Raw genomic sequence first — 26,311 nt, 5'->3', positions numbered from 1 at the left:
GCGGGCTGTGAATAGCAAGCTACGTATCTTTTCTCAGAGACTGTGCTGATTTCTCTGTGTGCTATGTCTAGCTAAAATAATCAGTTCCCATGCAGGGAATGTCCACAGACCCAAAGGGCAAGAAGTCTTTCTATAACTAGCCTTGTTCCATTTTGAAAAATCACTTCTGCGTGAGCCTGCCATGTCCCAATCTGGAAAAAAAAATGGCCACGTATGATGATTGGGGCCAGCTGCGATCAGTACCACACATTGTAGTCTTGGTAGTGCGTGGACACTTCTACATGCTACTGACCCTGGAAAATCTTGTTGGTCTTTAAGGTGCTACTTAGAGTAAACACCTTGAACTGTATAGATCTCTAATAAAAGTTACTTCAATCAATGCACCTGTGTGCTTGCTGTGAGGGACTTGGGGATCTAGCTGCCAAGGACTGACACAGACTAATATGGCTATTTACCTGAAACACACCAATGTTGTTATGTCTCTCTAGACATGTTGAAGACATGCGAGAATTTTAATTGCCTAAAACAAGGGAAGCTTTCCTCCTATCAGTCTGAAGGGAATGAGCAGCTCAATCCCTAAGAAACAGGAAAACTAAACTGGAAAGAACATGATGAATTACAAATGGAAAAGTATTTCCCAATGAAATAAAACAAACAGTAACAATCATGTTTAATCCTAATCATAACAGAACCTGAACTACATTGTCCGACACTAAAATGAACAATACAAAAGCAAAAAAATGCTCATTTTCTTAATGCCAGTACAGTGCAAATCTAAGTGAAATGACTGAAGTGAAAAAAACTAAGCTCTGCCCTTTCAAAACCCAGCAAAATGCAGGTGGACCATTTATGCTAATAGCAGGACTATCTTTAACACACGCCTCAGTGACAACCATGAGCTCACATAAAGCTTTCTAGAAACAGGCTAATCATGTTACTTAACCCATTTTGCCCGTTACGACAGTTGTTTGAATCATAAAACGCAACTAAGTTTGTTATACATTATCAGTCACACTGATCAATCCTGAAATACTCAAACCTCTGATGCATAGCGTTTCTTCGGCAAACAAGTATCAACTATTCTCCCTACCATTTCCCTTTCCTAAAGTGCAGCTGTAGCTGTAGCATTCTAGTTTTTTAAATTTAAAAATAATCATATGACACCTCAGGTCAGGAGTCGGCACCCCGCACCATGCAGACTTAAGACACTCGTTTTACAGAATTCTTTTCAGTTAATACTAAGTAGGCAAAAAATGACTTGATGTGAAAAACAAAACAGACCACTACATTCTTCATTTGTTCCAGTGCCTGCAATCTACCATCTCTTTGTAGACAAAATCAGCCACGTGCTACCATGTTTCTGGAAGGCAGGCTGTCAATTAACACCATAAACATCTTCATATGAAAACAGGAAGTTTGTTTCAACACAGCTCAAAGCTTGGCTGATCCCTCTCTCCTGGATTAAATCCAATTTTGAAGTCGGGATCACCCAGGTTTGCAAAACAGTATGACAGGAGATCACGGTCATCATTTTGCCTAGCAAAGCCATAAACATGGTTGCAGACAGCCATTGCTGCCATCAAGAGAACAGAAACAAGATGGGGGTGGAGAAAGAGGAGGCGGCAGTGGCTAGGCTGATGGCCAAGCCTGCCAGCAAGGAAAAGGGGCTGCTGCAAAACGAGCGTAAGGAGGAGAAAGTTGGCAACAGGCAAGGAAATGAGGGAAAGATGCCAAGGCAGAAGCAGTGGAAGAATGAGTGATGGGGACAGAGGCAGTGAAGGATGCAAGCAAGCTAGGAGCAGAGAGGCAACGGTGACAAAAAAGGCAACAGGAATGAAAAGAAGGTGGAGGGTGAGGGGTAAACAGAAGAAGGGGGCAAAAATAAATAGGATGAAGTAGGGGGACCTTCAGGATCTCCTCACCATGAAATTCACACAGGTCCTTTCTCGTATCTTATAGATTCTGAGAACGTGCAAGATCTCAGCTATTATTCAGGTAAATTTTTGGTTAAAGCCAAACACTAGGTGTCTTTTAGAGGTACGTATGTGTAGAAGACAGGTTCAAGATGAACCACAAGCTTTCTTGATCCACGTGACCAGTCTTTTCATCATGTTATTTATTCTGATTCTTTATGCTTCTCCTTGTGCACCTTAAAGACACGCAGAATAGAGAATGTGAGCCTGCACTTATTGCATTTGTAAACCTTCTTATCAGCAGGGAGCTCCTCCTTCTTGTGAGTTCGGACATGCTTCTGCAGAACACGCTCGTCGACAGTAGAAAAATCACATTTGTCGCACTGCAGCATTACATGGGTGGATAAGTGTCTGTTTAAGTGGCTGGACGTTCGGAAAGGGTAGCCACAATGAGGACACTTGTACGGCTTCTCACCCGTGTGTATTCGGAAGTGAACTGTCAAGTTTTCTTTTCTGGGAGTGGCATAGCTGCACTTCTCGCACTTATAAATTGGGGCAGGTGAGGCAGTGGGTTTCTCCTGGCGTTGGCTGCCATTTGGAAGGGGAGCTTTTTCATGGGATGCCATGTGTCGTTTAAAGGACTGCCAGGTGCTAGTCAAATACTTACAGCTGCTGCATTTGAACTCCAGCTTCTGATGCACCAATGAGTGACGTTTCAGAAGACTTGAGTTTTGGTATTTCTTCTGGCATACTTTGCAAGTATACAGAGTGCTTCTATTTGCTTCCCCCATGTTGATTTGTTCCTTGGGGCTCTCATGTCTTAAAGGCGAGGAGCGGAGTCTTTTGCTTGCGGGCCCCTTGTCCTTGCAGGTCTCCTCATGCAGCTTCAGGTCCTCTGGGCTGCTGCCTATGAAAGGGCACCAGCTGCATTTGTGACAGTTCCGTTCGTGCATCTGGCTGTGGCGGTTTAAGTGGCTGGAGTTCCGGAACGACTTGTCACACACCTGGCATTTGAATGGTTTCTCGCCAGTGTGGGTAGCAAAATGTACGCGCAGGCTGCTGAACGAGGAAGTCATGTAAGCACACTGCAGACATTTGAACAGCTTAAGAGGTGGCCCGCAAGGAGGCGATGCTTCAGACAACTCTGTATTCTGCACCCCAGATTCTTGGCCCTTACCTGTTCGCTTCTTACCTGCTTGAACTTGCAAGTGAGCGGCTTTGTGGTACACTAAGTACTCTTCTTTGTGAAGCGCCAAGCCGCACTGATTGCAACTATATGTACGTTGAAAACGGTCTGATGTCCCCTGTGACGAAATGCTTCCATCTGCTTCCCCCATGTTTAATTGTTCCTTGGGGCTCTCATGTCTTAAAGGCGAGGAGCGGAGTCTTTTGCTCGTGGGCCCCTTGTCCTTGCAGGTCTTCTCATGCAAATTCAAGTCCTCTGGGCTGCTGCCTATGAAAGGGCACCGGCTGCATTTGTGACTGTTCCGTTTGTGAAGCCAGCTGTGTCGTTTTAAGTGGCTGGAGTTCCGGAACGACTTGTCACACACCTGGCATTTGAATGGTTTCTCGCCAGTGTGGGTAGCAAAATGTACGCGCAGGCTGCTGAACAAGGAAGTCGTGTAAGCACACTGCAGACATTTGAACAGCTTAAGGGGTGGCCCGCAAAGAGGTGATGCTTCAGACGACCCTGTTTTCTGCCCCCCAGATTCTTGGCCCTTACTGGTTCTGTTCCCCCCTGCTTGAACTTGCAAGTGAACGGCTTTGTGGTACACTAAATGCTCTTCTTTGTGAAGCACCAAGCCGCACTGATTGCAACTATATGTACGTTGAAAACGGTCTGATGTCCCCTGTGACGAAATGCTTCCATTTGCTTCCCCCACATTTATTTGTTCCTTGGGGTTCTCATGTCTTAAAGGTGAGGGGTGAAGTCTTTTGCTCGTGGGCCCCTTGTCCTTGCAGGTCTTCTCATGCAAATTCAAGTCCTCTGGGCTGCTGCCTATGAAAGGGCACCGGCTGCATTTGTGACTGTTCCGTTTGTGCAGCCGGCTGTGGCGGTTTAAGTGGCTGGAGTTCCGGAACGACTTGTCACACACCTGGCATTTGAATGGTTTCTCGCCAGTGTGGGTAGCAAAATGTACACGCAGGCTGCTGAACAAGGAAGTCGTGTAAGCACACTGCAGACATTTGAACAGCTTAAGGGGTGGCCCGCAAAGAGGTGATGCTTCAGACGACCCTGTTTTCTGCCCCCCCGATTTTTGGCCCTTATTGGTTCTGTTCCCCTCTGCTTGAACTTGCAAGTGAACGGCTTTGTGGTACACTAAATGCTCTTCTTTGCGAAGCACCAAGCCACAACGATTGCAATTATATGGGCGTTGAAAACGGTTTGATGTCCCCTGTGACGGAGTGCTTCCATCTGCTACCACCACGTTTATTTGTTCTTTGGGGCTCTTATGTTTTGAACCCGAGGGGCGAAGTCTTTTTCTCATGGGCCCCTTGTCCTTGCAGGTCTCCTCATGCAGCTTCAGGTCCTCCAGGCTGCTGCCTATGAAAGAACACCGGCTGCATTTCTGACCGTTCCGTTTGTGCAGCCAGCTGTGACGGTTTAAGTGGCTGAAGCTCCGGAATGACTTGTCACACACCTGGCATTTGAATGGGCTTTCCCCAGTGTGAGTAGCAGAATGTATAAGCAGGCTGCTGAACCGGGAAGTCGTGTAAGCACACTGCAGACATTTGAACAGCTTAAGAGGTGTTCTGCCCCCTGTATTCTTATCAGTTCTGTTCTCCCCTGCTTGAACTTGCAAGTGAACGGCTTTGTGGTAAACTAAATGCTCTTCTTTGTGAAGCGCCAAGCCGCACTGATCACAACTATACATGCATTGAAAACGTTCTGATTTTTCCCACACCGACTTGTCTGGACAAGAAGTTTCCTCCTCCTCCGAGCCATTCACCTGTTCAGACTCTGCACTTTGGGTCTTGCATTTTTTAACAGTAACCAAAGGTGCATCACAGCCCTGTGTGTGCAAGTGGTGTTTCATATGGACCTCGAGAAGTGCCAGTGTATAAAAGACAATGCCGCACTTTTCACACACATAATTCTTTGGAGAATGCAGATTCTCCTCTCGAGCAACAGACACACTATTGTTTTCTTGCTTCCGCCAATGTGTGCCTATGTGTCTGTTCAGTCCACTTGCGCTTGTGAATCCTATCTGGCAAACTGCACACAGGTAAGGCCTGGCACCTGTATGGAGGTAACTGTGCTTGACAACGTTGGCAAAATGACGAGAAAAATACCCACAGAAGTTGCATTTGTACAGCAAGCAGCCGATATGCCAGAACAAATGATTCAGAAAATATGAAGAGTCATCAGAAGAATATTCACACCGAGGACACTGATACGGGGGCCCATTGCTATGTTCTTTCACATGATCTAAAAAACCTTCTGGATCTGACAACACAAAAGAACAAGTTTTACAGCGGAAGCTCTTTGAAGGTTTGGGCACCTTCTTCATTTTGCTGAAGAACTTCTCGTACTTGCTTTTCTTCTTCTTCTTCCTTTTCACCACTGCTTTAGCCTTTTCCTTCCGGGCTTGTCCAGGATCGCTTCTGTTTATCTTGCCCTTCTTCACTGCTTTGGTTTTCTTTTTACACTTATGGCAGGATGATCTTTGGATAACTTGGCGATTATTTTTATTCTTGTGTGTGGTCCAAATGTGTTTTTGGAGATGAACAGAAGATTTGCCTTTAAAATGACAATGCAAGCATTTCCAAGCGTGTATTGTCTCGGCTTGCTTCTTCGTGGATGTCTTTGCAGCCCTGCTGTTGTGTTGGCTGCACTGCCGCGACAATTCTTTTAGTGACTGCTGGCCACTCTCTGCATTTTCATTAGCATCAAGCATGTTTTCTTGCACGTCATGCCTTTCTGGGCAGTCAGTCACTTTAGGTGGGACATGGTTTCCAGAAACACCTGGTTCAGGATTAGCATAACTCTCTCTCCTTAAACTCTCGGCATCTTCCGGAAAATCTCCAGGAAGGCAGCTGCCAGTAACAGAACTTTGCTCATTTTCATCAGCAGCATTTGGATAATCTTCTGGTTTGTTATGCAGGCAAGTTTCCTCACTGAGTTCACTGCTCTTTCTAGGTCCCTTGTTGGTTGCATTACACCCCATTTCTAAAGGGCCAGTACCTTTAAAAAAAAAGAGAGAAAATATATTTGATATATGATAGCCTCTTCCTCTCCCCACCCCACTCAGCCTTTAACTGGACAGAATACCATTTAGATCTTGTTTCACACAGCTCTCAAGCTTCTTTTAATGTTGGATTTGTCCCAGTATCCACTGGATAATTTTTATAGCATTAACTTTCTACTTTACGTCTCAAAATATTCAGCGTGGCTTATGCTTCATAGAGCACTCCCAGTGTGGTCATTGAAGAACCAAAATTTCAAACTCATTAAAACTAACCACACTGTAATATGGTTTAAAAAACTGAGTAGAAGCAATAATCAACAAAACTACTTCTGCAGCCTCGGCTCACCTTCGGAGGCTAAAGTGAGATAACATGAAAAGGCCAGAACTCTAGAAGATCAAAGGGGCTGGATCCTAAGTATCTCTAGTAAAATGAAGTCCTCCAGATGAAGGAGCCACCTGAAATTTTGTGCGTGTGTGTGTGTGTGAGAGAGAGAGTGAGAGAGAGTGAGAGAGAGAGAGAGAGAGAGAGAGAGAAGGGAATCTCTGGCAGTTCAAACAATAAACACCCTTTTTATGTGCTTAAGTGTAATACAGAAAAGTTCAGAATACATTAATACTCAGGGAGATCTTGATCTCATGGAAAACATTATTTCCTGGGAAAGAAAGCAATAGATGTCCTCAGGTTGCAGGCTGAAAGGAGATGAGTTTCCTTTATGGAGGCAAATACGTTGCCCACCTGCCAAGAAGGGGTAAGATTGATAGCTACTGCGATATCCTGAGTTGGGCCATAAAGGTTTGGATACGCTCCTCGATCTGACTGGAGAAAAGGTGCAGAGAAGTACACCCTTGCCAAATTTCATGATAGGGAAAGGTGGGTTAAAAGTTTTGGACCCCAACAGAGGAGCACAAGCCAAGGCCTAGGGAATAAGGGGAGCAAATGGATTCAACTGGGTCTTAACTAGCCTTTATTTTTAAACTTCTTGCTATCTTAAGAGCTAGATTAAGAGCGGCAGGACTCTAATCTGGAAAGCCAGGTTTGATTCCCCACTTTTCCGCTCGAAGCCAGCTGGGTAATCTTAGGTCAGTCACAGCTTCTTGGAGCTCTCTCATCCCCATCCATCTTACAGGGTGATTGTCGTGAGGATAATAACAACACACTTTGTAAACCGCTCTGATTGGGTGTTAAATTGCCCTGAAGGGCAGTATACAAATTGAATGTTATTATACTTGTACCCATTCGTTTCCTGGGGGTAAAGTGTAGATGACTGGGGAAGGCAATGGCAAACCACGCTGTAACAAAAAGTCTGCCAAGAAGACATTGTGATGTGATGTCCCTTCATGGGACAATAAAGACTCAGTGCTTGCACAGGGTAAAGGCTTGCACACCTTTACCTTTATCCATTCCAGTGAAGGGAATGCTAGTCACTGTACAACTTCGTCATTCTCATTTGATTTCTTTGCTTAGCTCTGTAACAGTCTGTAATGTTTGGATATAGTTTTCCACGACCCTTGTGATACAGCAAATTAAGACTGTATTTTAGTAAATAATGATCTTTTAAAGATCTCAGACTGTAGTCAAGGATCTCACCCTCGCATCTGACTGCTCATGCACACAAGAGACTGGAAGCTCCTGATTAGGTTGTCCATAGTTAGCTGGCAAGGGAGAGTGCGTGAAGCATTTCATGTATGCATGCACAGAGCCCCTATCTGTGCTTCAAGCTGCAGGGAGTCAAAAGGCATTCCTTAAGCAACGGTGGCTATTAAAGTAAGGAGAGTGAGACAAGAGAACCCTCTCTCAGGCACACACATTTCTCTCAGCCTCTCGGGCAAAGGCAGCAGAAAGGAATATGGGGAACACTGTACAAAGGGCACTCCAAACCAAACAGCTGCTGGAGCAGTTTGATGGACCGTTGTTGCTACTCAGTTTTTTAGATGATGTTCAGTTGTGATTGGGATTGTATTTTGGTGCGTTTGACTTTGTAGTTTTACAGTTCATTTTGTTTTTTATAAAAAGAGACACAGCAAACACAATCAGTCATCTCCTTCAGAAAATCCAAGCATTTCTAACTATAGATTTCGAGCCTTGATTTTCAAGTCGCCTGTCTCCACCAATTAGCTTTCAAAGGTGTCCAACTTGAGCGTTCAATAGGATCCAAGTGATTTAACCCTTGTTCTGGCTAAACTGTTTGCTATGGTAACAGAAAGATAAAAATGTGGAAAAGATGTGTGTTATGATTTTAAGTAAATGGGTGCATGTGTCTTTAAATGCTTGGTGTGAGATAGGTGAGGGTGAGAGAGGGATGAGTGAGTGAGATGACTGGCTGATGACTGGGAGTGTGGGCAGAATGAATGCAGTTTTCAGTTACTGAGGGAGAGAAAAGATTCAGCCAGGGCAAGAGAGGGGAGCTGTGAGCTGCCTGAGCAGGTGTAAGCATTTCTGAGAAAAATATTCAGTCAAGAGAAAGCAGGCAAGCTGTGTGCAGCCTGAGTACATTTAAGCAGTTCTGAGAGAAATACTGAGTGAGGAAAAGAGAGGCTAGCTGTGTGCTACCATAGCATGTTTACGTATTATTGAGAGAAATATAACCTATGTGGAAACCTGGTCTGAGTATGTTTGTGAAAGAACATTCAGTCAGGGAAAAGCAGGCTGAAGCCTTAGAAGAGATCTGTGTGAATGAGTTTAAATGAAGCAACTTCAAGAACCGAGAACTACTTTTACGCTTCTTGAAAAAGTAAAACTTTACTTTGTTTTTGTTATATCCCAGAGCATCTGTCATTGCTATATCCCATTCCTATCCTCAGGGCCACATAGAACCACGAAGGAGCCTGACGCTTGGGCACGTTACTAAAGGGAAAATTTAAATAAAATATCTTGGAATATAATATTCCCGGTGGCAGCAATCCACGCAGCGGGTGTAAGGGAAAGATTAAAGGCAAAATCCACCCAGGAGAAAGAAAGGGTCATAACATTGTGTAAAATGCAGAGGAGAAAAGAGATCTTGGACAACTCTGGGGAGGGAGTCTGGAGGGAATTGGAACATGCTTGAATTGTGCCTGTAAATTATGTTGCCATTCCAGTACATTTCTAAAAGACACATTTTTCTAGAATTCAGTATCAGAAAATATACTCAAGCAAGAACCTCTCCTCTTTCTAGCTGGCCAGGTCTGCACCGAACATTCAGGTGACTGAGGCTGCACTGTGGCTGGGCTCTCAGTCCGGACTGCTGTGTCCCCATGGAAGGGCGATATGCGACAACTTAACCAGACTGGGTGCTTTTCATTTGATGAGTCAAGCACGCGAATTTTGTTTGCCAATTAGGACAATAATTAATAGCTGTAATTTTGCAATCAACTTAGGGCAGTCCCTTATCGGGTTTTCAAAGCTAGCGAAGAGCAGAGATGGTTTGCCATTGCCTGCCTCTGCATTCCAATCCTGGTGTTCCTTGGTGGTCTCCCATCCAAGTACTAACTGTGGCTGACCCTGCTTAGCTTTTAAGCTCTGACCAGCTCAGGCTTGTCAAGATATTCAGGCCAGCTTTGTTCAGTATAACCAACTGAAATCTCGTCTGCTGTGGACTGTAGCTAGAGGTTTTACACATTGCTCTGCTGGCTGCTTAAATTCTGCAAAGGACATTGCTGTGCACGTGGGTGAACCTCCACCGCTCCAACTATGGCTTATGCAGACTTATCAGCAAATTCTATTTATGTCTGGAAGAGAGTTGCCTTCATAATAATTATGCATCTGTTCATATCCATGCAAGCAAGCTCTGGCAGACTCTCCTGAACAGATTTGTTTGCAGTGGGACCCATCTCCTGTGAAACTGTTGCCACCATCATTGTTACTCTGTCTGTTACATGATTCTCTCTTTTATTCTGGCCATTCAGAGTGGTCAGCATCCTTTGGCAATAGTTGTGATCGGTAACGAAGTTACTGATTTTCACATATTCTTTTTCCATTCTGTTCTGCACTTTGGGGTATAAGAAGCCCATCGCCCTGTTCTGATCAGGCTCCGAGTGATCCCATGCCTTCTGAAACGAAACTACATTTATGTCTTTATAAATATCAGGTATTTCTTCATTACATCCCTTGCTTTTTATAACTTTAACTGGCAGAGCTTGTTCCTCCCTCTGCTTCATTCTTAGAGTATCTTCATTCAAACTAGCATCATTTATACCTTCAGCTTTTGCAGGACAAGGAGAATTTCCGTCCAAAGCGGTTTGTTCATCTTCCCATTCAAAAAAATCATCGTCACTCAACTCGATGACAATAACAGGAATCTCAAACACTTTGGGCTCTGCAGGAGATAACAGAAATAATTAGCAGGGTTTTACTTCTAAGAAATGAAAACATACAGTACATATGGCGTTTGCATGAGCTAAGAATATTATTTCACATCACAGTTAACAAACTCCAGGCCTCACAGATGCTGACTTAGCAATGTTCTCTCAAGAGAGGGCCAACATGAAGCAACACTATGGACTAGTCCCGAAGTGTTCCTCATAACTCACCATCCTCAATGGTGGTGACAACTGAGCCTCTAAGTAAGCACGGCTATCACCGAGTTTGTCAGAAGATGAAGCAAAGCTAAGGGAGCACGCAGGCTCAAGGAATTCACAAACACTCAAAATTTATACAGTATAATTCGTCAGTGCGTTTATATATGTAAGTCATATCATACAGTCCCAAATCTACATAGCTGACTGCATCCAGGTTATGGAAGTCCAAGGAGAATCTCATATAATAAAGAGCTTGACCAATCACTGGGCACCACCTTAAGTTAGTTCAAGATATGAGTCAAGTAGCACCTTCAAGACTAAAGGGATTTTTAGCGCATAAGCTTTCAAAAGTCAAAGCTCCCTTCATCAGATTTAAAGCTCACACCCTGAAAACCTTGTTTATCTTCAAGGTGCGACTTGAATCTTGCTATTCTACTGCAAACCAACCTGGTTACCGATCTGAAACTCAAGCCAATCCAGAGTGGAGTAAGTTACCTGTATATATAACATGATTGTCATTGTTCAGGAGAGACGACAAAAAATAAGGTTTATATTTCAACAACTGCATCTAGAACAGGATTTGACAAATTTTCCTTGGCTTTATGATCCACCCCAAAAATTTAGAAGAGAAGCTTGTTTTTCAGTGCAGTTTATATTTTAATAACTATACTTTCTAATTATTGTCACCACAAAATCTAACCCTAAACCCTTTACAGTTTTTAAACCTGTGCCAAAAAAAGGTGTCACCTAGTTGTCACCACATGAAAAAGCTAACCTCTATCTGTAGCGTAATTAAGCTTTACACTTGTATTGAGAATCAACAAGAGGCAGGTAAAGTAAATAGCTGCTGAAAATGCTAGGCACCATCATGAAATTTCTCGGCGCCATGGCACCCTGGCACATGGTCTTTGTCAAGCCCTGATATTGAAAACTGAGAGTCCTTGTTCTACCACCAATTAACTCTAAAATTCAGGCTAGAGACAAAGGTGAAGGCTTATCCTGAAGTGTGAACCTACTGGAGACTCACATTTGAACAAGCGTTCAAATAATCAAACCCGGAAGAACCAGTCTTGGTGTATCAAGGAACTGTACATGTACAGCACACTTGACAGAAGGTCACTTGGGAGCGACAGTCACTCCCCAAGCAACGAAAAGCATCTATCTCCAGAGCTGCCACAATCACTTTCTTATTCTTCCCTTCTAAGTTGCAGCAGTGTCTCTCTTTTTCATGCTTTGGATGGGGCAAGAGTAGTATCAGCACCCGTTCCCATCTGTGTCCCCTCCTCCTCTTCCTTCATATGCATGTGCACATGTACACACTTGCTCTGCTGGGGACAGGCGCACGCCATCAGTTCTTCCCCCTCCATCAAAGCTGCAGTTTGCCTCTTCCAGAGAAAACATAACTATATAGGTTTTTTTCGTGCAGGGTATGTTACAAGTCCGGATGGTGGTAGTTTGTTCTGGGAAAATAGCAGATGAAAAGTGTCCTCATCTGAGTAGTGCAGACCTGCTCTGAAGTACATAATTTTTCTAGACTGCCATTATATGGCTGACTCTCCCCACCAAGCTGCCATTTTGTAATGGGCAGCTTTGAGAAACAAACAGTGCAATCCTAAATCCATTGGCTAAGACTGGAATAACTCTGCATAGGACTGCATGGAAAGTCTGCCCTCCCCTGAATTAGAGTACTGGCCCTTGTTTCAATCATGAAGCTAGGAGCACTGAATGGCACGTCCTTGTGTCAATCATGAAGACATTCCCCTCCACTGTCAAGGAATTAGATTGGGATGAATTTATAAGCCACTTATTTAAGCGACAGGTCTCTATTATTCAAATGAACCAGTTAAAATGCTATTCTAAGCAGGTCTACTCAGAATGCTATTCAATTCTATTCCATAGTCCTTCCTCCAACACAAAGTATTCTTAGGATGACACCTGTCAGTAGGGCTTTGGAATGTTGCCCCATCTCAATACATTCCAAATTTTAACTGACTTTCTGTAACACTAAATCTTTTCCTCTTAACCCATGCCCCCTCCTCCTCCCTCCTTTCCACTCAAGGTAAGCGTATAGTGTCTGCTCAAGCGCAGACAACATTCATCTCTTGGGGTGGATTAAATCCCACTCCTTTTCTATTTTCTTTTTTTGCAAACTGGGAGTTCTCCAGATTTGTAAAAAAATTAACCTTGTCTGTACCTGGCCCCATTCTCTGGGTCCATCAATCCATACAAGGTCCAGTTCAGAATTAGATATAGCATAATTCCTATACGTACTGTATAGGAACATTTTCGATAATATTTTTAAATGCCAGTTTTGTGTAGCGGTTAAGAGTGGCAGGACTCTAATCTGGAGAGCTGGGTTTGATTTCCTACTCCTCCACTTGAAGCCAGCTGGGTGACCTGGGGTCAGTCACAGCTCTCTCAGCCCCACCTACCTCACAGGGTGATTGTCATGAGGATAATAACATACTTTGTAAACTGCTCTGAGTGGTCATTAAGTTGTCCTGAAGAGCAGTATAAAAATCAAATATTATTGTTATATTATTATTATAAATAATTTTAGCAATAATTAACATGCTGTAATGTGTTCAAGAATGATACGTTATTAAAGAATTTTGACTATTATAAAATTTAACTTAATATCCAAATATGGGGGTAGTCCTGCCAATTTTATCTGTTTGAGAGTCCCTGTGACTGTCCAAACAGTAAACTTCCTTTTGTTTACTACAGAATGTGTTTTCTCCTTTCAATTTTAATTTGCTTCTACCTCTCAGATGACAAAAATTAAGATACATGAGCTATGATAAAATAGAGTGCAACTCTTTCACTTATAATTTTTCCTCACAGAAAAATCAGGGGACGTTCCCTTGAGATTCCTCAGTCTCCAAGAGGATGGGGCAGCACACCTTGCATTCCACCGAAGAGACAAAATTCTCACAGCAAGTCCACTGTTTTGTTCGCCATCAGTGGAGGAAGGTATCCTTGTATGGGATACTGAAAGTGTGGGTCAGGCATCAAGAGAAGACTCCTGGCACAGGGAGAAAAATCTACCACTTGTTGAACAAATCTGCCAATTTCACATTTAATAAATAAATAAAAACAAGACTAGGTACAGATGAAAGCTAGCCTCCAGAGGGCACGATAATTATGACAATGCAAACAAACAGGAAAGCGAACCGAGCAGAGTTTTCTATAAATGTACTTGAACAGTTGCCTGTCTACTAATTTACTAAAGTCCCTACTAGACTCCCCGCCGAATCAGGATACGTCACACAGCCCCTTGACGTCAAAACCCACTCACCAGCCAACTCCCCACCTGATTGCGGGCTTTTTAAAACTAGCATTCCAATCTTCCTCCTGCCATCACTCAGGTGATTGGCTATAGCTGGAGGAGACAAACTCACAGGGGCCTCGCTGTACGTATCAACATGTTCCCCCTTAATGCTCAGGGTTACAACTGTGACTTTGTTTAGTAAAGACCTGTGGTGGAAAAGCTCTTGGACAGCAGGTGAAGACTGCGTCCTTGGTGATTATCAAAAAAACACAAGGCATCCCACTATCAGATCCCCCACTATATAAGGTCTCCCTGCCAAGAAATGCCTCCAATTCATAAGCCAGAATGAATGGTCTCCACTGTAAGAATTGTCCCAAGTGGCCTTCACCCTTCAGCATGATATATGAGGGAGAAAAACAGGGTTTCTCACCTGTAACTGTTGATCGTCGAGTCTCTTCTGTGCAGACACACATTGGGACTGCGCAGGCGCAGGCCAGCCGCGGAAAAGATTTTTCTAGCTTTCAGAGATGTGAAGGGGACGTTCGGATCCACCGCGCATGCGCGTCGGTGTTCCCGCCAATTTTGAATGCATATATATCCGAACGTCCCCGGCATTCCCTCAGTTCACCTGAGCCGCCGGAGAAACTAAGTCAACGAAACACTCACAGCGGGGCAGGCGGGAGGGAATGTGTGTCTGCACAGAAGAGACTCGACGATCAACAGTTACAGGTGAGAAACCCTGTTTATCGTCTTCGTCCTTCTGTGCAGCCCCACATTGGGAGAGTAACTAGCATCTCACCAATGGGGGCGGGTGTGAGTGTCTACGTGAACAAGGACTGCAGGACAGCTGTGCCAACAGCCGAGTCACGTCGTGCATGCACGTCCACAGAGTAATGCCGGATGAAAGTGTCTGCAGAGGACCATGTCGCAGCTTGGCAGACGTCCTGGAGCGGCACCCCTCGCAGGAAGGCAGCAGAAGCAGCTTGCGCTCGAGTGGAATGAGCGGTAACCAACAAGGGACACTGGACTCCAGCATGCTGATAGCAAAGTTTAATCGTAGACACAATCCAGCGAGAGATGGACTGGGCAGAAGCAGGGGAGCCCTTGCGAGGGCCAGAGTAACACACAAACAGGACAGGAGATTTCCTGAAACATTTGGTGCGGTGCAAATAAAACAATAAAGCACGCTTTACATCCAATGTGTGTAGAGCTCGTTCCCCTGGGGATGAGGGTGTTGGAAAAAAGGAAGGGAGGAACACCTTTTGCTGTAGGTGAAATCTTGAGACTACCTTGGGCAGAAACTCCATGCTAGTGTGGAGCATGACAGTACCAGGGAAAAACTGCAGGAAGGGAGGGTCACACCGCAGGGCAGACAGCTCCCCAACACGCCTAGAGGACGTGATTGCCACCAGGAAAGCCACCTTCTGAGTGAGCAAAGGTAGGGGACAAGAAGATAGAGGCTCAAAGGGCTGGAGCATCAGCTGGGAGAGAACCAGGGAGAGACTCCATTGTGGAATGGGATGGGCCCTAGGAGGGAAGGTCTTGAACAGGCCCTTCAGGAACTGCTTGGAAAGCCAGTGAGTAAAAATTGTCTTCCCATCAATCTGCTCATGGAAGGCAGAGATTGTAGCCAAGTGGACCTTAACACTGGAAAACGCAAGGCCCTGGGAGCAGAGTTCCAGGAGGTAGTCCAGGATGACAGGAAGCGGGCAATTAAAGGGAGAAACCCCCTTCGGGGCCAACCACTTGGAGAAACGTAACCACTTCCTCTGGTAGGACAACCTGGTGGACGGTTTCCGGGCATTCAAGATCACCCCAAGCACTCCAGAGGAGAGGCTCACTCCCGGTTGCCCAGAAGCCAGGCAGTCAGATTCAGTACAGCCACATCGTGATGCCACACCCCGTCCCTGGTTAAGAGGTCCGGGGCGTGAGGCAGGGGGAGGCATCGCCCCTGGGACAGGGAAAGTAAAAGGGGGAACCAATCCTGGCGAGGCCACCGAGGGGCAACGAGGATACAGTGGGTTCGGAAGGCCCTGATCCTGGAAAGAACCTTGTACAGGAGCGGGAAGGGCGGGAAGGCATAAAAGAGCCCTGGGGACCAAGGTATTTGGAAGGCATCCCCTAGGGAGTGGCGGCCAATGCCGGCCCGGGAGCAGAACAGCGGGGCCTGTTTGTTGCGGGCAGTGGCGAAGAGGTCGACTAAAGGCGTGCCCCATGTGCGGAAAACCTGGTCGAGGTAAACCCTGTTTAGGGACCACTCGTGCTGAGGCAGAAACACCCTGCTCAGTGCATCTGCCGAGGTGTTGAGATCCCCGGCAATGTGCACGGCCTTGGGAAGGACGTTGTTGACCATGGCCCAATTCCATAGAGTCGTTGCCTCCTTGCAGAGCTTGAGCGAGACCGTTCCTCCCTGCTTGTTGAGGTAGTAGCAGGCCGTGGTATTGTCCGACAGGACCTGAACCCTCCTGTTCCGAATGGCATCTGCAAAAGAAGCGAGGGAGTAACGGATCGCCCTAAGCTCCAAAAGGTTTATGTGCATGGATGCCTCAGATGGGGACCAGATGCCCTGAGCCGAAAGCTGTCCACAGCGCCCTCCCCATCCCAAGTTGGAGGCATCGGTATAAACTGTGACCTCAGCTAGGAAGGGGCCGAAAGGACAACCTTCAGACAGGTTTCCAGGGACAGTCCACCAGGCCAGAGAGCGCAGCACCACCCTGGGGATGGAAAACCTCTGGTGCTGACCCATGGTGAGGGGGTTGTACCTCCGGACAAACCAGTTTTGCAGAGGTCTCATACGCAGGCGTGCAAAGAAAACCACCCCTGTGGAGGAGGCCATAAGGCCCAACAGTGTCTGAATCAAAAGGGCCGTCTGGTACCGGCAATGTATGAAATGCCGGGCTAAAGCGGAAAGCCTGGCCAACCGGTCTGGAGGCAGGTAGGCTCTGCCCAGCAGGGAATCGAAATGGACCCCAATAAACCTAATGGCCATGCCCGGGGCCAGGATAGACTTATCCCCATTAACCACCAAGCCCAACCTAGCCAGCACGGACAAAGTGAGGGCAATATGGGCCTGGAGAGAGTCAGGCGAGGGTCCCACCAGGAGCCAGTCATCCAGGTACGGGTAGATAAAGCAACCCTGGGACCGCAGGTATGCCACTACGGTGGCCATGCACTTCGTGAATACCCTGGGCGCAGAGGCCAGCCCAAAGGGCAATACGGTATATTCATACACAGAATTCCCATACACAAACCGCAGGTATTTCCTGTGGCCCTCAAATATAGAAATGTGGAAGTAGGCATCCTTCAAGTCTAAAATGGCTAGCCAGACGCCCACCTCCAGGAGCTCCATGACCCGTGCCAGGGTTAGCATTCGAAACTTTTCAACCTTCAAATAACCGTTGAGGCCTCTAAGGTCTAAGATGGGCCGGGAACCTCCACCCTTTTTATCCACAAGGAAGTATCTGGAGTAAAATCCCCATGGGGAAGAAGAGACATTGACCACCCGGACAGCACCTTTGTTAACCAACTCCATAACATTATTGTGTAACACAACATCACAACATGTAGAACAACGGGGAGGGAGAGAGAGAGGAGGTGCATCTGTAAACATTAACTTGTAACCATGGGCCACAATGGACAGGACCCAAGTGTCAGAAGTAACACGTTGCCAACAGGGCAAAAAAGGCCGAAGCCTGTCCAGAAACTGGGCAGCAGAGGAAGTGTCCTCGGAGGCCAACAGGGGAGCGTTCAGGCTTAGTCAGAAGACCGAGGGCTTCTGCACCGAGGTCGAAGGCTTGGGTGAAGATGGCTGTTGCCTGCCCTTGGACCGGCCGGAGCGCCTGGAAGAGTGGCGCTGCTGGGCTGAATAGGATCGGTGACCGTAGGACTGGCCCGAGAAGAAGTGCCCTTGACGCTGCTGGTAAGGTTGGTAAGGGGCCTGGTAGGATCGGAACCGACCATAACGATACCTCGGACCCGATGACTGAGCTGAGGGAGCGACTCCGAGGGACTTGGCCGTCTGCTGATTCTTTTTCATCAGGGAGAGGGATTCATCCGTCTTCTCCGAGAAGAGCTGGGGCCCCTCGAAGGGGAAATCCTCCACTTTCGCCTTCTTTTCAGGCGGCAGGGCAGTGGACCGGAGCCAGGCGTGTCGACGCAGGACCACCGAAGTCGCCATCGAGCGCGCCGCGGAATCGGCAGCATCCTTGCCCGCTGTCATCTGCTGTTTTGACAGCCGTATGGCCTCTGCCTGAAGGGCCTTCACCAAGTGACGGCGATCCTCGGGGAGATCGGAAAGGTAAGAGGACAGCCGTTTCCAGAGGAACAGATTGTAGGACCCCATTATGGCTTGGAAGTTGGCAATACGGAATCCCAAAGACGCGGACGAGTAGAGTTTCCTGCCCATGCCATCCAGCTTTCTGCCTTCTCGGTCCGCCGGGGCCGACGAGGAACCGGAACGGAACCGAGCCTGACCCTCCTCAGCCACGATGGACGAGGGTTTCGGATGACTGAAGAGGTACGGGCAATCATCCTGTTTTAAACGGTAGTACCTCTCTACCTTCTTTGCCGTCACGGACACGGACGCCGGTGTTTGCCAGAGCGCGAGAGCGCTGTCAACAAAATCCTCCACAGGGGGAAACGCCACCGACGCGGGGGACCCGGAATACAGTGCCTCCAGCAGCTTACTCTTGGGCTTGGAGGTCGTGGAGGAGACGTCTATCTCCAGCGCGGCGGCCATCCGCATCATTTGCTCGGAGAATAGCCTGTAGTCGTCATTCGGGGACGATGAACGGGGCCCACCCACGGTGTCATCCGGGGAAGGATCAGAGGCCGCGTCCGAAGAGCACTCCGACGGGGACGCCAGACCTTCCTCATCCTCGGAATCTGAAAACTCCGGCGAGGTTTGCGTCGGAACCGAAGACCGGTGGGCGCTCGGGGCCGACGGACAAGCCGCAGGAACCGACGGTCGCAGAGGCAAGCCAGGAGGTGGAGGAGCGGATGCCGGGAGCCCGACTGGCTGAGCCGGAACGGAAACCACCGGAACCGAAGGATGCTGCAGGAAGGGCAGCGACTGCTGGAACCACGCCACAAAATCCTGCCAGGAGGTCATGTTCCCAATCCCCGCGACAGGCTGGCAAGGGGGCAGAGGAGCAGGCACCGGGGCAGGCCAGCGAAGAGGCATCGGAACCGACGAGGTAGACGGCAATGGAACGGAGGCCTCCGAAGGCGCCGGGGCGGAAGGCAGGGAACGTTCGAATGACTGGAACGGTTCCGTGAAAGACGGGAACGGCACGAATTCCTCGGGAACCGACGGAGGAGGCGTGCAAGGAGGAGACGGGGTGTGGAGACTCACCACATCGTCAGGGATCAGGACCGGTCCAGATGGAGTACCAGGTCGCACAGTCGGAGCCGGGGATAAAGCACGGCCCTTGGCCCTCGATTTCGTCTTGGCCTTCTTGGGCTGAGGTTCCGAAGTAGCCTCTGTGGCCGAGGGCTTGGAGGAGGACTTCGGCTTGGATGCGGAACGCTTCTTGGCCTTCCGGTCGGAAGGACGATCCCCGGAACCGGAGTCAGGTCGGGCCTCCGGAACGGGTTGCCCCGTCGGTTCCGTGGGGAGCTGCTCTGGCGACTTACGAGACGGCGCCGGCGACGGAGCGGCGGAGCGGGGTCTATCTCCCGAAGAGCCCGATGGCTTGGGGGGGAGAAGGTTAGCATCCCACAAGAAGGCACGGAGCCTGGCCTTCCGATCACTCCTTGCCTTCGGAGTGAAGGACATACAGATGGAGCAGCGCTCGACAACATGCCCCTCGCCCAGGCAGATGAGGCAGAGCTCATGGCCGTCAGAGTGCGTCATTTTAGTGCCGCACTTAAGGCACTTCTTAAACAAAGAAGTTTGGGACATAATGAACGGTATCTCCCACCGACAAGGGGAAAAAATACCGACCAGAAGAACACGATCCAAAACTCCGAAGAGACGCTGAGAGGATAAACGCTAGACAACAGAACCTTTTCGTACGGCGGCGAAAAAGGAACTGAGGGAATGCCGGGGACGTTCGGATATATATGCATTCAAAATTGGCGGGAACACCGACGCGCATGCGCGGTGGATCCGAACGTCCCCTTCACATCTCTGAAAGCTAGAAAAATCTTTTCCGCGGCTGGCCTGCGCCTGCGCAGTCCCAATGTGGGGCTGCACAGAAGGACGAAGACGATCTACTCTTATAGTGGGTCAAAGGCCTGAATCATGAGGAGGTGTTGAGGAGTCAGAAAGAATCGGTTTGGAGGATGGGAATGAAGATGATAGCCTCAGCTAATGGTCTGAAGAACGCACCTGACATGTAGACTGGAACTAGACCTGAACAGAAAGGTTCTCGTCTAACTTTGATGGGAAAAGAAGAGTACTGTGTACGGCAGTTGGACCCCAAAGACAATCTAGAACAATTCCAGGAAGACCAACTGAATTGGGACCCTGTCCTGTCTCCTTCTTGAAAGGAACTAAAGCAAGTACAAAAGGAATTATGTTCAGAATTACACAATGTACATTATTCCTTCCTGGCAGAAGGGGTATAAAAGCTTTCCCCTTTTTTTGCCTCTGTGAAGACTCCAGGGTGGATAAAAATCAATGATTTTTTTAAAAAAAAATTAAAAATCCATTTTTAAAAATTTAAATTGGATTTTTTAAAATAAAATGCTTTTTGAGGAAAAATAATTTCCACCTTATCATTAGATAAACGCTAGTTTTCTATTTAAGGTAAACTATAGTCCAAAGGTTATCACCATGAAATAAGGATTAGTTTTTAATTATGTAGCATAATTTTTTTGGTAAATGAATTCTATTAATCCGTTCACAATGTCCTGCTCTTCCAGAGGTTTCTGTAAGATTACTGGGCAATTTCTCTATCTAGAAGATATCACAGATGCTTGGTTTTACAGTTCTCAAAACTGTGAATTTGTGTCTGCAGAGATCACGTCTCTTCTTCACAGCAAAAAGGTTATCAAATTAACATATATAATTGAGAAAAATACCTTAATCTCATTGTTCCTTTGAAAATCTTTGTACACAGAACCAACCCCTTAAGTGCTAATTTTCAAAATATTCAATGAATAGAAGATTGTTGGGAGCAGAACAGATCTGCACAAGAAGCTAAGTGTGAGGAGTCTTTATGTAGAAAAGAATGAGTTTTTATGTAGAAAACCATGATTTAAATCTAGTCTTACTGACTTAAAATGATTTGAAGTCAAATCTACCCTGGAGGACTACATACAGGGTTAAGTATCTAGAGGTTATTTCACCAAGGAAGGAGGGGGGAAGGTTAGTTATGGACAGGAGGCCTACTTTCCAGTGTTTTGCCTGCAGTTTCCAACAGAACACAATACAAACTGCCAGAAGCATGCTGAAAAATGCATGATTTGAACCTGGTGTCTGCTGAAAAATGCTGTAAGCCTGGCTTGACCTAGCCCAAGTTGGGCCTGGATCCTCTTGCAACTTCTTGATAGGAGAAGATTTTTATCTTGAGACCCTGGAGAGCTGCTGCCATTCTGAGCAGATGCAACTGACTTTGATGGACTGATGGTCTGACTCAGCAGAAGGAGAGGCCTAAGCACAGGGTGTGTGTGTGTGTGTGGGGGGGGATTACTGGCACTGAGAAGAGCCACTAAAGTTGGCAGCCAACGGCTCCTTCCTCAGGCTGGGGATCCAGCACTGGTGAGCTCAGTGATGTTGAGGTGAGACTCTGGCCTCAAAACTCATAAGGCCTAGCTGCCACGGAGGCCTCAGGGTGTTGGAGTGCTGGGGAAATCCTGCCCACGACCTTGGCAGAAGAGAGGGGAGCAGCAAGACATCATTTTCCTTTTTCTTGCTTGTTCCTGGTTGAACAGAGAAAAGGTTGCAGATACCATTCCATTATGTCTGCTTGGCCTTTTTAAGTCTTTTGTTTCCTTCTCCCTATTCAATTCTCCAATATTTTCACACACCATGTACCCCCAGCAGCACCCCCAGAGATTCTGCATTATAAGTGACAAAAAGGGAGCAAGAAAGAGAGGAAGGACTCACAGTCTTAGGAGGTCTCAAAAAGTGTTTCTACAACTCATCATCGCAGGTTACGTTTGAGGCGAGTGTGGCTAAGACACTCCAATTACTAGAAAACTCTGAAAACAAAACATTATTTGCATCTTATAGACCTCATTTGGAACATAATCTTTACCAGTTACTAAACTGGCTGGCCCCTGTGCAGGTAATGAAAGCTACACAACAGTGCCATCCACAGAAAGGTAGGGCTCTCGACATATATGCCAAAAACTAAAATTAACCAGAAGAGAGCCCCCTCTCCACAAAAGGGCATGCACTAGCCTGATGAAGCCTAAATGTGCTCCCCCAAAGGGATAAAATATTGAGGGGGAGGGAGAAAAGGAAGGTGGGGATAGAGGTGTGAAAATCAAGGGAAAAAACAAAAAAATGAGAGAAAAACAGGTTCCCTCAGGTGTTTTCAGGGAGCACTGACAAAAACGTATTTTTTTCTTTAATAAGTGAAATGCTTCTTAAGATTTCTCACACTCAAAATGTATAGTATGAAGAAGTCTGATGATGTTTTCAGTTTTGAGGAGCACCAAAAAAGGACACAAAACCTCCTATAAATACTTTCCCTTTTTCAGCGAAGAAAAATCTCACCTTAAAAAACATTTCACTCATTCCAAATGTACAGCATTAAAAAAAAATCTAAGGATTCCCTCAACTCTTACAATGCAGAAAATTGGGAAATTTTGGAAAATACTATGAAAAAAAATCTCTTTTAGAAAGTGTGAAATGCTTCTTACAAAAGGGGTTTTCTTACTTAAAGTGTATATAGCATGAAAAGTCCTCCAACTTTTTCAATTTTTTTAAATGGAAAAAATTGGGAAATTTTGCAGAACATCCCCCTTTTTCAAATGAGTAAATGACAGACGACATTTTACTCAAAATGTGTAGTAGGAAAATTTTCATGTAAGATAATCTACAGCATTATATAATGATAATTCCTATGTATACTCTAGATGTATACAACACTTTCAAGAACAGATTTTTGTTTAAATGTCAATAATTTTGGCAACAGTTAATATGCTATAATATGCGATAATACATTATTAAAGAGGCCAGGATTTTCAATGTTATATAGTTTCACTTAATATCCAAATATGCTGATAGTCCTACCTTTTGTGACTGTATGAGGGCGTTTCTAAATAATAAACTTTCTATTTGCGTCATTTATAGTCCAATTTTCTCACTGAGACTTAAGGTAGCTCTCACACTGTAAATCAATGCAACCAACAGGATGAGAAATTTAATGAGCAATGTAATAGGATTTGGGTAACAGAAATCTGCAACAAAGCATTGATATTATATCTGATGCATTAAACAATGCAGAAAATGGTATTATATAAGGAGAAAACAATGATACTATATACAAGTGAATAGATAATATATACTATATGTGGTAGTGTAGACCACAGCCCTGTTCCCTTTATTAAAGCTCCTTCCTGATCTTGTCTGTTATAAACTAGCTCTATTACCTGATTTCTTCCTTCAACTTTTATTTATCCATTCTCACATGAAAATGAAATCCCACCCTCAAGTCATAGCTTATGACAACCACAGGTGGGGTTTTCATAGCAAGAGACTAACAGAGGTGGCTTGCCATTGCCTGTCTCTGCAACACTGGCCTTTGTTGGAAGTCTCCCATCCAAACACTGCCTAGCTCCTGAGATCTGATGAGATCAGGCTCTTCTGGACTATCAAGATGGCAAACATTAAAATACATGGGTGCAGGGTACAGCAATCTTCAATAGCTTCTCAAGGCATGGGTACACTTTGAATTTCATCTTATAGAAAAGGAAGACATTTCTATTTCTGAATCCCATAAGACAAAAAGTATTATTTTACATTCTAAGTTAATAATAATGCATTTTATGCTGTTAAATAAGTAAAAGGACATTAGGCTCAATAGGAAAGTAAGTATGAAATACGCTGGCCTTCCCCTGAACCTGATCCGGCGATTACAGCTGGTGCAGAATGCAGTGGCACGGGTTATCGCCGAGATGGGGGGCACATAATACCGGTATTGCGCCAGCTGCATTGGTTACCGGTGGAGTACCAAATCAGGTTCAAGGTTTTGGTATTAACCTATAAAGCCCTATGTGGACTGGGATTGTCCTATCTGCGGGACTGCCTCTCCCCATATGAGCCCCAGAGGACCCTTCACTCGAGTGATAAACATGTATTAAAGATCCCTGGCCCTAGGGAGGCCTGGCTGGCATCGACCAGGGCCAGGGCTTTTTTGGCCCTGGCCACAGCCTGGTGAAAAACGCTCTGTCTTATGAGACCAGTGCCCGGTAGAATCGGTTAGCATTTCACCGGGCCTGCAAGACAGAGCTGTTCTGCCAGGCATAAGATTGATGCTGGATGGTGCCCCTCCCCAGTGGGGGGTTAAACTATATGCCCTCCCTTTCAACTACATCCCTTTCCCTCCCATCTCTCACATATTTTGCTGGAAAAAATGCTTTATAAGTTGGTGAAAGGTGAGCATCTAAATTATGCACTGCTATGTTTTTTGTTTTTATATTTATATAGATGTAGTATTTTTTAAATGTATGATATGTAGTATTTTATGTTTTTAATGGTGATGATGGTTAATTGTGCAATGTGTTTTTAAGCTTTCTTGTGATCTGCCCTGAGCCCACTGGTGCAGGGAGGGCAAACTATATATTGAATAAATTAAATTTTAAACTAAATTTCATTTTCTTCTCAAATTTCCAGTTTTTTGCCATAGGCTGCTTTCACACATGTTGGATAATGCATTGGTCTTCAGTAATCATTTGGAACTGGGTTTTCGTGTGGGAAAAAAAATCCACTTCCAAAGGACTGCTAAAGTGCATTGAAAGTGCATTATTCAACATATGTGGAAACGGCCCTAGTTTCAAAATGTCTGAGCTTTTTACACCTCTGGTGTACGTGTGGAGGGGGGTGGTGGTGGAGAGAAATCAGGCTAAGGTTCAAGTTCTCAAAAGCTGAGAAAATCTGGGATGGGGGCGATCTGAGGAGTGGGATTTTCCCACAGTTGCAGTCTTCCTTAGCTTCCTTCCAGCCCTTCTTTGCAAGGTCTGGCTAATAGCTGCAATTGGACAGGCAGGAAGCCCAGTCACCAAGGCAACGGCAACGAGAGATGTGGGGCCCTGTTCATGTATTCTCACAACAAGCAGAGGCACGTCTCTGATTCCAACACATCCACTGCATTTACCACCAGGATACAAACATGCAGGGTTTCAAGTAGGTTGATCTGCAGTAAAACAGCACAATATAAGTCTAGTTGCTTTGCACTGGCATGGCAAGTCAGCAACAAAAGATATCCCACATGCATTTTAGAAAATGAGAAGCTTCTTGGGCTCAGGCCTGCCCCCAAATTCACACCCTCTGACCAGCAGGATTTGAGTCCGGAGGCACCTTAGACAAGAACAACATTTTCAGCTGAAGAAGAAGGGATAGAGAGATGCTAAGGTTATCTGAAGAAGGGACCTTTGACTCTCAAAAAGTTTACACACTGAAGATGTTGATGGTCTCTAAGGTTCCCTTGGACTCAAATCCTAGTGACAAATCTGAAATGAGGGATGGGGTGTGGCGGTCAATGGAAGCCCAGCCAGCTAGCAAGAGGGAAGAACACCACAATTTATTATTATTTGTTTACTGAATTTACACCCTGCTTTTCTCTCCACAGCTTCCATTGTTCTTTCCTTCAATTTTATTCTCACAACAACCCTGCAAGGTAGGTTCGGCTGAGAGTGCATGACTGGACCCCAGTCACATGAATTTCCAGGTAGGGAAATTCATGGAGATTTGGGGAGTGGAGCCTGGAGAGGGTGGGGTTTGGGGAGGGGCCTCAGAATGGTAAAATGCCATAGACTCCACCCTCCACAGCAGCCATTTTCTCCAGGGGAACTGATATCTGTTGTCTGGAGATCAGTTGCAATTCCGGGAGATCTCCAGGCCACATCTGGAGGCTGGCAACCCTCCCTCATCCAGCTTCCATGGCGGGGCGGGATTCGAACGCGAGTCTGCCAGCTCCCAGCCCTACAGCGCACTGTTACTCGCCAAGGGCGGCTGAAAAGGCACTCTTCGCACACCCAGAAGCCTTAAAGAGCAACCAGGCGGCCAGGGGATCAAGTGGTCTCGAAGGTGCCACTGGATCCGAACCATGCTCGTTACTGAAAGACGCCCCCTCCAGACACGGCTCACAACCTACACCAAATGAGCAGTAAAGCCTAATTTGAATGAGCCCCCCCCCTTATTTATTTATTTTTTATTTTTAATACAACGCTTCTTAGTTTGGGCAGGGCGCTCCCCCTCCCCACACTCACCTCCGGGGCTCAGCACCGCCCCTGCCTCCGCCATCGCCGCCGCCATGACGACGCTG

At 46.2% G+C, this 26,311-nt stretch overlaps 1 protein-coding gene across 1 annotated transcript; it reads right to left on the bottom strand.

Moving 5' to 3' along the window:
• Window positions 1-655: 655 nt before the first annotated feature.
• LOC129335792 (zinc finger protein 107-like) lies at window positions 656-26,311 on the bottom strand. Its single transcript, XM_054988625.1, has 3 exons — window positions 26,256-26,311; window positions 10,279-10,398; window positions 656-6,099 (listed from the first exon to the last, which is right to left on the bottom strand). The coding sequence occupies exons 1-3, from the start codon at window positions 26,299-26,301 to the stop codon at window positions 2,117-2,119; spliced, it is 4,149 nt and encodes a 1,382-aa protein (XP_054844600.1). The 5' UTR covers window positions 26,302-26,311; the 3' UTR covers window positions 656-2,116.

Source organism: Eublepharis macularius, chromosome 1, assembly GCF_028583425.1.
Source record: "Eublepharis macularius isolate TG4126 chromosome 1, MPM_Emac_v1.0, whole genome shotgun sequence".
Taxonomy (NCBI): domain Eukaryota; kingdom Metazoa; phylum Chordata; class Lepidosauria; order Squamata; family Eublepharidae; genus Eublepharis; species Eublepharis macularius.
This window is presented reverse-complemented; position numbering and strand designations above follow the sequence as displayed.

Excerpts from the sequence above, each read along its gene's own strand:
- LOC129335792 (XM_054988625.1), bottom strand. The coding sequence starts at position 26,301 with ATGGCGGCGGCGATGGCGGAGGCAGGGGCGGTGCTGAGCCCCGGAG. Across the intron at positions 10,399-26,255 it reads GGCGGTGCTGAGCCCCGGAG|AGCCCAAAGTGTTTGAGATT; the intron begins GTGAGTGTGGGG and ends TATCTCCTGCAG. Across the intron at positions 6,100-10,278 it reads TTGTCCTGCAAAAGCTGAAG|GTACTGGCCCTTTAGAAATG; the intron begins GTATAAATGATG and ends TTTTTTTTAAAG.